The 14,440-nt window shown below is 36.8% G+C and overlaps 1 protein-coding gene across 1 annotated transcript in view; it reads right to left on the minus strand.

Moving 5' to 3' along the window:
* Nucleotides 1-14,440, minus strand: part of actn2 (actinin alpha 2) — a 72,499-nt gene that overhangs the window by 25,619 nt on the left and 32,440 nt on the right. The window contains exons 7-12 of the mRNA XM_062975252.1: nt 12,197-12,278; nt 9,372-9,457; nt 6,944-7,036; nt 5,322-5,552; nt 4,328-4,475; nt 1,229-1,379 (exon numbers count right to left, since the gene is read on the minus strand). Coding sequence (XP_062831322.1) covers nt 1,229-1,379; nt 4,328-4,475; nt 5,322-5,552; nt 6,944-7,036; nt 9,372-9,457; nt 12,197-12,278 — 791 coding nt within the window. The remainder of the gene's footprint in view (nt 1-1,228; nt 1,380-4,327; nt 4,476-5,321; nt 5,553-6,943; nt 7,037-9,371; nt 9,458-12,196; nt 12,279-14,440) is intronic.

A 14,440-nucleotide genomic window follows, 5' to 3' on the forward strand; every position in this document is an offset into this window, starting at 1 on the left:
GAGGTTAGAGGGAGGAAAGGGAGAGAAGTGTATGTACCATGGGATAAATATAAGGAAAGTGAATGTGAATAGAAAATAAATATACAGTAGAGTCTCGCTTATCCAACATAAACGGGCCGGCAATACGTTGGGTAAGTGAAAATGTTGGATAATAAGGAGAGATTAAGGAAAAGCCTATAAAACGTCAAATTACGTCATGATTTCACAAATTAAGCACCAAAACACCATGTTTTATAACAAATCGACAGAAAAAGCAGTTCAATACACGGTAATGTTATGAAGTAATTACTGAATTTTCAAATTTAGCACCAAAACATCGCAGTGTATTGAAAACATTGACTACAAAAACATTGAATACTAAAAAAATTAACCACAAATAAAGATAGAATTGCATAAAATGAACTTACAGTAACAACACTATCAGAAGTTAAATCCATAAAAAGTTCAGTCTTTGCTGCCTAGAGAAAGAGCTGTGGATCTGGGCGGGAGGCAGACTGCATTGGATAATCCAGAATGTTGGATAAGCGAAGATTGGATAAGCGAGACTCTACTGTATACTGTATATGTTTACATTGTTAATACATCAAAAGAGGTCTATTTACAAATTGGCAGTTACTGTATATACTTCCACAGAAATCAACAGAAATGAAATTGCAGTGGAAAGAGTAGAAGAAACCGGTCCTTCTTTTAGGTTGGCCCAGGACAGACTAAGCTCTTGCATTTCACCACGACTCAGAGCAGGATATGCTTTTTTTTTTTATAAAAGCAAAGGAACAGTACATACGTTGGCCTGTTGGATAAGTTGATCCAGATTTTTTGAATTGATTTTTTTACTAAAATTTCTAGACTTACGCATGAGTTATATAGACTTATTTTAAACATATAGCACTCTGATAAGTGCTACTTGAGAAAGAAGTAACTTTCAGTCATCTTTCAATTTCAACACATGAGATGCAAACTCTGGTCTCACACAGCAGAGCCAATGACCAGGAAGACAGGACAAGCAATGTTTTATTATTAATTTAGCACAGCAATCTTTGCTCTGCTGAGGCACCTCTATTTTTAGTTTAGGAGGAAATAAGAAAGGTTTTCAACACGCAGGCCAAGATAATAACACTTACAAAGCTATCTGTGGAATTTTTACATTGTACCTATGACACTATCAAATTTATTGGAAAGAGTTTATCAGTTAAATGTCAGCAGCTGTGTGCCTCTAAATGGAACATACTTCAGCTCCTGGGCAATGGCAGCGATCTGTTCCACCCTGTCCTGGTGAGCAGCCAAGTCGCTCTCAAAGGCCTCATGTTTCCTCAACAAAGCACGGATCTCAGTCAGAGAAGCTGCCTCATAATCCTTTTGCTGCAGAATCTGCTCTCTCCCTGGCAGAAAGAAAATTCAAAACCATTTAGATTTCCTGGGAGGATGGCTGGCTACTCACCAAACCGTCAGATACACCAAAGAAAATGCAGCCACATTCAAGACTCAACAGTAAATAACATTTTAATATAAATTTCATGACATGGCAACATGATGTTACTATATAAGTTTCACAGAATTCAACAGTTTGGATAAAGGCAACTGTAGCTCTATTAATGTTCTTGAATGGCAACAGCCATAATCTGGGGGGTCTGTTTGCTATTAAACTACTTTTCAGCTACTACTGTTCATTCCCTTTAGGTCCACTTTATTATAACTTGAATTTGTGAAATGGGAAACTTTTCCACCTGAAGTAGACTCGGTCAAGGTCGAAACTGGTTGTGGAAGTTCTCTACAAGGAAGCATAGAGGAAAATTTGTTTATAGAGACATTTGTTGGAAATTTCCTTTTATAAGAAAGTAAGAGAAAGAAATCATCATTGTGAACTTTAAAGAGGAAAGTAACCCTTGTTCAAAATTCCCTTCTACAAGAAAGAAACAGTAATCAGTATTGTGAATATAACAAACTTATATTCCATTGTATACTATTTTTTGTTGTACCTATTACAAGTTGTTGGAACAAGTATATGTTTGTGATTACTTCAGTATTGTAATAGTGGAATATTGCTTTGCTGAACATCCATAATCCCTCACTATTAGTTATACTTATCAAGGCTGATGGGAACAGTAGGCTGAAAAGTTCTAGAGAACCACAATTGCTCTCCCATATGCTAAATCTCGTTACTGAATTATTTATTTATGCTTGTCATGACTCCTTGTCTGAAATTGGAGGATTCAGTTGGAGAAGAGGTGGCAGATTGCCAGGAATCTGCAGCTTCTGCTATTGATGGTCTTGCTAAAGAACTGGGGGGTTGAGGCCGAAGAGGGCCCTACTCCCCAACAGGAGGCTGCAGATGCTGAGGACCCCTTGCCATCATTCATCAAATGACAAAGAGGCAAAGACTGTGCCGCTTCCAGCAATTATTACATAGGAAGCACTGCCTTAATTAGACACCTGGAATCTGGAAAAAGTTTGCTATAAATCTCCCAGTCAATCCCTGGCAGATTTGTTGTTTTCAAACTCACATGTGACCACTTTTGAGTCTCCTTGTGGAGAGAAAAAGCAGGGTATAAATAAACATCATCATAATAATAATAACAACAACAACAACAACAACAATAATAATAATACCTGGTAGAACTCTTCCGCATTTGTGTTTCCTGACCTTGAAGTGGCTACAATTTATGACTCTGCTATACTTCTTGCAGGCTTTGTTTATATCAGTGGTTTTCAACCTGTTTGTCCCCAGGTGTTTTGGCCTACAACTCCCAGAAATCCCAGCCAGTTTACCAGCTGTTAGGATTTCTGGGAGTTGAAGGGCAAAACATCTGGGGACCCACAGGTTGAGAACCACTGGTTTATATGAACTACTGGCTAAATGACTGAATGACTTCTGGACTGGCTGATGACCACCCTCTTGATTTTCCTGACTCACTTTGACTAGATTATCGCCTCAACTGTTCTCATATTCAACCACCTAATTCCTCAGACATTCATGGTCGCACTGTAGAACAGAACGTCATATTAAAAAGGCAACATTAATGAAGGCTAATTACTTATAGCAGATTTCAAAGATTCTTAAGGACCTAACCTTGAGTTTTACACAATCTGCTTAGGGTTGGGCAGTATGATACATGAATGCACTATGAACAAACACACTTCAATTGTGATGTCATTTTCTCTATGCCTGTGATAGTGAAACATTTTGACCACAACCAATTTTACTGACAGTCCTCATAATAACTTCCTACCTCTAATGCAGGCAGCTAAGTTGATCAATACTAACATATTAGTTCCAGCAGTTTTCATCTCCACCAGGATTAAATCTTTTGTAAAACTAATAGGCCTCAATTGCTTCTTCGAAATACCTGTGATTTCATGGCTGTATTTTGACATATTCTAAACTATGTCAAGCTTAAAAATCCTCACAGTGTTAACATAACATGGGTATAACTTTGACTTGTTGGGTAGCTGCCTACTAATTAGGCCTACTAATTTTTTTGGATCCTAAACTGTTCTTTTATTAGCTTTTCATAAAATCAGGACAGGAAATAAGCCACAATGATAATTTTGGAGCCCCAGCTTGTGCCAAAACATCTATGGCTAGCGATACAAGGAAGTTTGCAAAGGTACAGAGGGGTTCAGATGATGATGCTATCATCCTTGCTCTTCAGAACATCCCCAGGCTTGGACACTAGAAGACCTGGCACCACTACATCACTACTAGTGAACACAGCCTATATCACCAGGTTTAATAGCCCCATAGAGGCTGGATAAACCTCTTCTTCTGTGTTCATGGGAATGCAAGATGAAGGAGGATCATTTGGCATGTTTATGTGGCTATTAGTGATCTGTATTCTCCTGAATATGTCACCAGTCACACAAGCCAGATATACACACAATGTGAACAATAAGAGATGATTCTATCTTCTTGATGCCATTAACTTGCAAAAATAGGCAAGTTTTTTTTTCTAATTCTTAAAATGACCCTTCTTCTCTAGGCCTGTTTTTAATGGGCAGAGTAAGGTGAAACTGAAAAACTGAATAAAGGATACTACAAAGCTATTCTCTTAGGGAAAGTGGCAGTAAGTAAAGACTCCAGAATTTTTAAGTCATGCAATATAGCATGTATTCTAAAATATTATAAATTAAGAAAATTTACAGCACTTCCCATGAACCTCTACAATTTTCTGCTCCAAAGTTACTGTACAGCTTTCAGTTACCCATTATAATCCCACAACCACTTCTTTTTATTTAATAGTGCCTACTAATTTAAACTGGAAAATTTAATAAAATCATCACAATGGGATGATGGATGATTGGATATATATTGCCCCTGACAACAGTTTACCATATGCCCATGTTTCATGTGAAGAAGCCTTTTGTCGAAATTTAGCAGCCAGATGTTCTAGTCGTTCAAGCCTTCGTATTTCATTCAGCAGCCATTCCTCATAGCCCTTCTCTGCTTGTTCAAGTCTTTGCCACGCACTGGCAATATCCTATGATATGTATGGAGACAAGAATCCATGTGATTTTTTTAAAAACACATCTTCCATGTATAACTGTAAATTATTTCTGTTTCATAGGCTGATAGATAATTTAGCAAAAAAGAAAAGTAGTATTAGAACATCATTTTATACATAGTGAAACTACTGTTCCTTAGCTTCATACCTAGTGAAACTACTGCTAAACTATATTAGGACAGACTGTAGTTCCACTCCTAAGAATGATTTTCCTGAAAGGGCAAGTGTTATATACAAGAAAGAAAACCTCCAAAATGTCAGAATAAAGTCATGAAAACCATACAAAAAAAAGAAAGAGAAAGAGGTGTTATAGTACAAGTAACATTTAAAGCAAAGTGGAAGAGACTTGAAAATGACTGTACTGTCCTGGAACCATCAATAAGGCACCTGGAAGGTGAGGAGAAATCCTGACAGTTTCCAGTCTACTAGGAAAACAAACAGATGCTAATAATATCCCAAAGAGTGACACTATTCTTCAAGTAGTAACAGAAATTTAAAATGCTTATGATTTTCAGATAGAAAGGTACATATACAAATTGTCATAAAAATTAATGGCAGACAATCTACCCAAAGAGCAAAGGCCAAGACAAAATTTAGATGTATCTCCTATTATTGAGGCAAAATAGGAAGATGACAACACATTAATAGATGAACTGCTGCAAGTCTATTTTATATATCTGTATTTCCTTTCTTAATGATGGGAATTAAATCCAAATAATTTAGCATTGATGGGATTAAATCTGAATAGTTTTCTGCAGTTTCCCACGTTTGATGCACCATTCCAAAACCCAAGAAGGAAGATGCATAGGAACCTTTACTTACCGAAACCATTTTCCCTTCGGATGGCATGAAAGCTGGTCTGTTGCTGATCCTCAATTTTGTCTGCAATGTATTAAAATTGATCTCCAGCTGGCATTTTTCTTGGACCTTGGGAGGTTTGTGTTTTCGGCGATAATCTCTGAAGTCCTCTAACTTCTTCTGCATAGCTGCCATAGTCCTCTCTGGGGTCCTGTTTTCTAGCCAAGGAGTTGTACGACGAATCCATTCTAAAAGCTGTGGTGTACATATGTGAAATCACAAAAAGTCAGCTAAGATGAGAGAGTATACAAAGGATCTCTAATTTGAACAGGGGGGAAAAGCACATTCAGCTCCAAAGCAAAGTCGGTATGGCTCTATTTTTTGGGGTGATTATGCAGGGGTGAAATGCATAGAAAGTTCAGCATGCAGGAATGCTTAAATAGATTTGCACTTTGAGCTAAATAATCCTTTCCTTACAGCACAGAAAGAGAGTATGATTATAGGATGTGCTACATTCAACAATCATCCCCACTTTGGTAATATATAAATACATATATGCAAATTCCTGCTGGCCTTCCATAAGTAGGTGGGATTCTGCAGGGATGGGAGGTGATTTTAAAGGTTATTTTAAGGAGTTGTTTTGAGTCCCCTTGCAGAGAGAAAAACGGGACAGAAACAAAGAAATAATAATAAAATAATAAAATATATTTATTATATTTTAATCTGTTTTACCTTAATCCACACTGTATTATTTGTTTTTAATCTTTGCATTGAAAAGGGGTCGTTAGCCACCTAGAGTCCCCACATGGTATATAAGGCAGAATATAAATAAAGTAAATAATAATAAAATAATAATCTTCAAAAAGATAGATTCAATTTGAAATGGCTATATCTCTGCAACCACAAACCATATATATTGCCAAAGTGGGGACAATTGTTGGATTGGAGGATGGTACTGCAAGGAAACAATGTAGCACTTTGTGTGTGTGTGTTTGTGTGTGTGTATACACACACACACACATATGTATATGTATACATGTATATATGTGTATCTATCTATCTATCTATCTATCTATCTATCTATCTATCTATCTTTGGTACTGTGGTCTTACAGCTGCCATTTCCATAAGGATTTTCTAGTTATGACTAACCAAAGTACATTAGCATTGAGTTATCATTGTCAGAAACCTCATCATTAGGTAAGAAACAGATGTGGTTTTACTGATATTACTTTCCAACAGCAGCAAGATTTTTCTCTCTGTTTGCCTGAAGGAGGAACTGGAATTTGCAGTTTATTATAACCCAAGTGCCAACTATTTTATGAGTGGCCAAAATCTAAAGTTTGATAGCAAGTATCAAGTTGCAGCTAGGCAAAACAATCATAAGCAATCTTTTGCATTTAAAAACATAGTTTTTACATTGCTAGACAAAAAGGCAACAAATTTACTTTCAATTCAAACAAAGCTCATGTCAAATGCAATGGAAATGTTCTCTTTTCCACTTAATGACCACATCTGAATAGAAAGATACTCTACTGGAAACAACAGCTTTGCACAAATGTTACTTTGCTGTTATGGTTACACACTGAAATACACCTGATTTACTATCAAAAAAATTACTTCACAATTGTATCAGGATTTCTTTACCTCACTTGCTAGCCTTTCATACTCTTCCATCAACTTTTCATTTTCTTGGTTCACAGCAAGCACCTTACAAATCCGATTAGCTGCTGTTTCCGCCTGCAAAATACAGAGCATAAAAGCCAAAACAAAGTAAGAATTACCATGCATTGGTGATGACAAAGGAAGTTTATACACATGTCCACTGAAGTGATTTTTCCTTATAAGGTACGGGTGCATTGCTTCAAGCTACCTAATCTCCCCAAACCCCAAAAAGCCAACAGATATTCCCCTAATGACCTGCATTGTTAGGCTGAGTGAACAACGATGTGGGTTTCCCACATGAGACAACACTGCAATGTATCACTTTTTTATATAACAAGGATTGCTTTCTGCATTCCCAAATGAGCAGCACAGAAAATGACAGCATGACCAAAGTCTTTCAACAGAGTTTGCACAATCTTTCTCTGGATTGTGCTCAGCCACACAAATCCAAGAAAGAAAAATGCTTTTTATGAAAAATTTGCATCATCTTTCTTGCATGAATTCAAAAGATGACATACAGATGGATTTTTGCCACACAGACGTCTAGATAAATGTTTGCAGTGATAAATCCATTTTCTAACTCCATTTAATTGAAAGTGTTGCATGGACTATTAATCTTTCTAATGCTCAGTCTGTTAAATATTAAAATTCTATCAAAGACTTAAGCTGGTGTTCTGAAATGGGAAAAATGCAATGCTTTGTTAGGCTGTTGATGCAACCCCCCCCCCCCCCCATTTAAGTATATATTCATGCACAACAATCTTTGGTGTGAAAAGCTATTTCATCAAAACATTTATGAGATGATGGCAACCTGAAAGGGAATAGGCACTATGATAAAAATGACTGTGGTTTTGCCAGTGTAAGCAACCAATTCACTTGGAAGACATCAAATGTGGTTGTATATCTAAGCATAACAATATATACACAAACATAAGTGCAACTTGTTGATATGAAAAGATTCTAAGAGGCCACAGTCATTTGAGACTGCTTCAGCTATTTACTTCTACTTTTACTCTAATCCATCTTGGCTAACTTTTCTAAGTCTAGGAACAAAATATTAATTGCAAGGGCACAACTGAATGAGTCCATATCATTAAACACATACAGAGAAAGGGGAAGCCCTTAAATGTAATGTGATACTATTCTGTTCAAATATACTGCTATAGATTTTCTCTTTTGTATTTCTTGAACGGAGTTTGAAAATTAAATGTTCAGGGAAAACATGGTCATGGAGGATGTACGGACCATTATCAGCAATTACACCACTATTCATTTGATGAATTGCTTGCTGTCTGTAAGAGCTATTTTGAGTTTCATCTCTGCCAATGGTGATGTAGATGACATTCTCAGGATGGCGTGTGAACTCAAAGATGATGCTGACTCAAAGTAACTTCAATTATGCTACCATCTGGACACTGTCTGAGTAATTATCACACAGAAAAACTCAGAAAATAATGCTTGAGACAAACAAAAAGAGAAACCAAAGGATAATATAAAATGGATGTCAACTGAAGAAATATATAATGCAAGAGGCATATTAGAGAGTGAGGACCTGGGTGAAGCTTTATATAGCTGGATACTTTTTGCAGATGTTTTTCCTTATCTATATTTTTTTCTAGAGGCAATTTGACCAACCTCAGATGATCTACACAACACTGTGATATTATAGCATCACTACTCAATCAGAGTTGACTTCTGGATGATTGTATCTCCTCATAGGAAGATGTCAAAATATTGTCAACCTCAAGGGGTGGTTTTCTCTCAGTCCTTCCACCTTCACAAGCCTGCCTGCTGAGGTCACAGGAAAGAACCTTCTCAGTAAATCTAACCAGCATTAGAACTGGTGGGATTCTGTTCCTTTTCTGCAAACTGCCTTATAGAATCATAGAATCACAGAATAGTAGAGTTGGAAGAGACCTCATGGGCCATCTAGTCCAAACCCCTGCCAAGAAGCAGGAAATCGCATTCAAAGCACCCCCGACAGATGGCCATCCAGCCTCTGCTTTAAAGCCTCCAAAGAAGGAGCCTCCACCACAGTCTGGGGAAGAGAGTTCCACTGCCGAACAGCCCTCACTGTGAGGAAGTTCTTCCTAATGTTCAGGTGGAATCTCCTTTCCTGTAGTTTGAAGCCATTGTTCCTTTTTTACATTAAATCACATTGTTTTGAAAGGAAAGGAAATTGTAACAGAATACATAAAAGTGTTTAAAATGTTCTATCTAATTTCAGTTCCTTAAAATAATGATGGCTATAGGGTTTCAGAACGAAAGGTGGAGTCTCATAACTACTTGTCATTGCTAATTAACAAAGAAAGAAACTTCAGGTCAAATAATAAACTCAGTGGAAATCCACAACACGTAGAAACAAACATGGGTGAAAGTAAAAAACAAAACAAAAACAAATTATAACTACCTGCTCTGCTCCAGCAAAAGCATGGTAAAAGCAGGAAACATAAGTCATGATAGCTCTCTCATCAGGCTTGGGGGTATTCACAATATCTACAAGAAAGGAGAAACAAAACTGATACAAGGAGAAGTACAGAGAAAAGGACTACCATGCAGCTTTGTTTTATGTGTAAAAGACTGGTGCTAGCCTGTGCTGCCATTCTGCAAGCATTGTAAAACTGAAATTGATCATCTTCAACCTTTATGTAAGATGCCTGGAAAGATAAAATATTGAATGCAAAACTATTGACAGATAAAGAAACAAATACATTTCCCCCCATTTAACAAATAATGTTAGTAAAGACATAATACGTATAACTCAGTTTCATTGGAGCATTTCCAGATTCGAGACATATACTGCACCTACATCAGCCTTCCCCAACCTGGAGCCTTTCCTTTTTTTTTTTTTAGTAATCTTTATTAAAGAAATTTAATACATATATATAAAAGGGGGGAAAGGTAAGAAGGGGTCAGGGAGGTTTTCGATGGGGGGAAGAGTAGGGAGGATGGGTGAGAAGGTAAAGAAAAGGAGTGACGGGGGGGGGGGCATTGGGGGAGGGGGGGTTGGAAGGGGTAGGTTTAAACGTAGACTTCCAAATCACTTCAGGAGGGGATTCCTTATTTAAGTTCCTTAGTCTTTTGTCTTCGTTCGTTTCTTTGATCCCTTGTCTTCTACTTGTTCTTCCTTGTATCCATTGGGGGAACTGCTGCTTTTAGGTGCTATTGTATTTCTGCTTCTCTTTTCTATTTTCTTGTCTGTCTTAGAGATAGGTATCTCTCTACCTGTTGCCGGTCAGTTTCCTTTCTTGACCTACCCTGATATTTGGCAAGTAGATAGGTTAGTCTGTCCATATTTTTTATTTCTGTGACTTTAATTAGCCACTCCTCTCTTAAGGGAATTTCTTTCTGTTTCCAATGTCTGGCATATATAATTCTCGCAGCCATCGTGAGGAATGTCAGTATTTTTTCTTTGTTAGTACCTGGGTAAATTTTGGAGATGCCTAATAGGTATGTTTCTACAAATTTTGGAATTTTAGTATCAAATATTATTTGTGTGCTCTCGTGGATCATGGACCAGTATTCTTTTGCTTTTTTACATCTCCACCAAATGTGGTGGTAGGATCCTTCTTCTTCCCCACATTTCCAACATTTTGTATTCATATTTTTATTTATGAGTCCGGGTTTTTGGGGGGTTATATGCCATCTATATAGCATTTTCATCAAGTTTTCTTTTAGTGAGTGGGCATATGTAAATTTCAATTTTCTGCGCCAGCAAGCTTCCCATTCCTCCAATAGGATTGGCCTCCCTATATCTTTGGCCCATTTGACCATACAGTTTTTGACCAGCTCAGTCTCTGTATTCCAATCTAATAATATTTTATATATTTTAGAAATTTGTTTTCCATCTGCCAATAATGTTCTATCCCATAAGTTATTTTTGTCCATAAATCCAATTGTCTTGTCCTTATTGTAATATTCTTTAAGTTGACCATATTGTAGCCATGAAATATTTGAGTAATCTTCTTTTATTTCTTGGAGTGATTTTAGTGCGTAGTCCAGTCCATGTCTCTTTACTAATTCATCATATTTCAGATTTTTTCCTCTGCCAAATAAAGTTGTTTAAATCTTTGTTCCACATTCTAAAACTTTTTTGATTCCTTAAAATTGGAAGACATTGAAATAAGAAGAGCATCCTCAGGAGAATGTTCATTTTTATGGCTGAGATTCTGCCCCATAATGAGATTTTTAAATTTTTCCAATTATTTAGTTCTCTTTTTATCTCTTTCCAAGTCTTTTTTTTTTAGCCTTTTCAGTGTGTTGGACTACTATTACATTCCACTTAACTAGCTGGAATTGGGTAGCCACTAGCCAGCACTGTTGTATGTGTTCTTCTTTCTAAATAACCAACCTCACTAATTAACTAGACTAATCAAAATCTAAGTGATGTAAAACCCAGGCAGAAATTGCCACAAAAATAAAAGGATCAGGGTAAAAGAGGAAGAGTGTGTATGTACATAGACATAAGAAAGAAACGCCTGTCGAATCCAGCATTTGGTTCCAGATGCTTGCGGGAAGCCCAAAAGCAAGATACAAATTCACTAGCACTTTCTTGCTTCTGTTCCGGACAAATGGCTAAATGATACTTAGGGTGGGTCAGCTCCAAGTCTAGGGGTATGTGCTTTCGGGGGGGGGGGGGGGGTTAAAAGTAAATATGCTTTTTTGGACTACCACTCCTGAAATCCTTTAGTCAGCATACTTGCTTTCCAATGACATGGGGATTTTGGAAGAGTCCAAAAAGATAACTTTTTCAGGATCTAAAAATGAAGTTGTTAATGATAAATCTAGTTGTATTTCCAGATGGATTGTAGTTATCCCCATTTGGTTAACCACAGTCCTCCTTATAAGCCTGCTGCATAGACCTTCAGTCCAACCCAAAAGTACTCACATTTCAGTGGCACTTCTCCAAAGCCTATCAAGCTTCTGACCAGTGAATTTAGCATCACATTAGTTTGGCCCTAACAAGTAACTTCTAAATTGTCCTAATTCCATCCCAAGCTCCCTTTACAGTTATAGCAAAGTCCTGATGATACATGAGAGGCATCAAGAGGTAGGAGTAGCTGACCATTGAGATATGTATCTAAACATATTTGATACATAGAAAAACTGATATCACAATGTTCGATAAAGAATTACATGAAAAAGATGCTTTTGTGGAAACATTTGAAAAGAAGAGATGTGGAATAATGATTTTAGATCCAACCTGACACTTATTAAAAGCACACTAGTTCCCACCTTCTGCATCCAACATCTTTGGGATATCTAGATATTTTTCTGCAACATCCATGGCAAGATTTATATTCCGCAGAGGATCATCCTGCAGAAAAAAACAGATATTAAAGTTAATCACTGACATAAATGTTTGGCAATCTCATTTAGGCTGCTAAATAAACACTGTATTTCTTCTATTCTAAGATTAACTTTTTCTGCCATATAAACATATTTAAAAATGGAGTATGTCTTAGAAATGCAGGTGCATGCCTTTTTCTGTTGGTGGTACTAAAATCAGTGTGCGTCTTACAATCAATGCTGTCTTAGAATCAATGAAATACAGTACATTAGGAGGGAACAAATATTCAAGAGTTTTAGCGAAGAGTGGTAGAGTAAAAAATGAAAGCAAATGTTTTCTACTTAAAACACTTCTCCAATTTGAATTTCAAAATGAATCTCAAATAATATATGTACCACACTCCCACATGTATCTACTTAGAAATAAGTTCCAATTAACTTTATTCCTAGATTTATTTATTTATTTTGTAAAATCACTAATTGTTTGCTCCTTTTTGTTTGCTTAGAAGAAGAAAAAACACTTCTTTCAAGACTTAATGTCAAATAAGTACATAGTCCTGCTGTTATTAGCTCTTTAGTAACATGTTTAGAATGGACTGGAAAAACATCACACAGATTAACAATGAAAAAGGACATTTGAGAAGCCATAAAGTCAAAAACCAATCAGCAAAAGACCTCACAGCATTTGTTTTTAACATGGAAATTAGAATGTTAGTGATCAAAATCAGAGACAGTGGTTTTCAGGAACCAAATTTAGTTGTGCCTCTGTATGCATGGCCTAGCTTGACAAAATTGATTTGCAGGATTATCTGTGAAATGATCTGTGGAAGGAATTTTCTAATAATGCTAGAATACAGTTGTTCTGCAAAGGAAACATGATATTTTGCAACTGCTTCATGGGGAAATATAATAATTGTAAGGCAGGCTATTCAGATGAATCACTTGGCTGGCACAGCAGAGAACAAAAGCTGTTCCTTTTAAATATCGCAGGTGATAACCTACCTAGCTAAGGACCAATTCAGCAAGTGGAAGCAGCCACTAGCAAATGACTGTGGTGTCATGCCAAAAAAAAAAAAAGCCCTGACAGTGTGAGTACTTGATTAGACGTTTAAAAGCAAGCCACTTCCATAAACTGGATTTCTCTGAAATGCTTGTGTGATAGGTTCTCGGAAACCATGTGGTAGAAGAGTCCACTGGAAGAAAAGATCATGACCTGACTATTAGAATAAGTAAAGAGATAGGGTCATGAGTGATTGTTTCTTGCCTATCTCACACTTTGGTCCTTTTATTTAAACAAGAAGAACATTGTTGCTCATTACAGGCAGCCCTCAAGCTACAAACAAGATGGGTTCTGTAGGTTTGTTCTTAAGCTGGATTTGTTCGTAAATCAGAACAAATTGGATAGCTTTGGATAGTATAGGGAGGGTGATCACAAGGGTGGTGTTTGTTTAGCTGTCTGTATCCCTGTTCAGAAGATTTCTCCTCACTTTCTATCCCTGTGATAATTGGATTTTGAAAAAATTGTTGTGGAAACAAGGATTGGTGAGAAGTCTCAGTGGAGACACCTTTTCCTCATGAGAAATCCTTCTAGAGTGAATTTCCTTTCCTAGGGGTAGATGTTGTCCCATTCCATTCTTAACTATGAGTAGTTTGTAAGTCAGATGTTTGAAACTTGGGGAGTGCCTGTACTTGAAGCTTTATATTTGCATATTGAGTTAGAAAGTGAAACTATCTTTCAGAGGATCAGAACACCCTATCTAGCCAAATATTTCCTACTACTGAAGCAGGGAACCTTACAACTTCCAAATATTCTAGGTTTCAGTGCTGAGAAGCCAAAGCCAATAGGAACGGCTGATATCAACCAAGATATCATGGAAGACCCACAGTCCAAAATCTCTACTGATTGTAAATAGCAATGTATTTCCTGGGATTTAGAACAAAGTTGTTTTTTTCAGCGAAAATAGTGCAACCTGGGAAGTTTTGCATGCAAAGCATGGACTGCCCAGATGGGTTCAACAGTTAAATTCTAAAATAAAAATAGAAGAATAATACTGTGATAGTAAAAAAACAAAAAACAAAAAACACGGCAATCTAAGCGTCTTTTCTTGGGACATTCCCATGGTTGGTTTAATTAGAGAAATTTCATTTTTGTCATTATTATAAAGCTGCCTTGAGATATCTGTACACCAG

This window comes from Anolis carolinensis, chromosome 1, assembly GCF_035594765.1.
Source record: "Anolis carolinensis isolate JA03-04 chromosome 1, rAnoCar3.1.pri, whole genome shotgun sequence".
Classification (NCBI taxonomy): domain Eukaryota; kingdom Metazoa; phylum Chordata; class Lepidosauria; order Squamata; family Dactyloidae; genus Anolis; species Anolis carolinensis.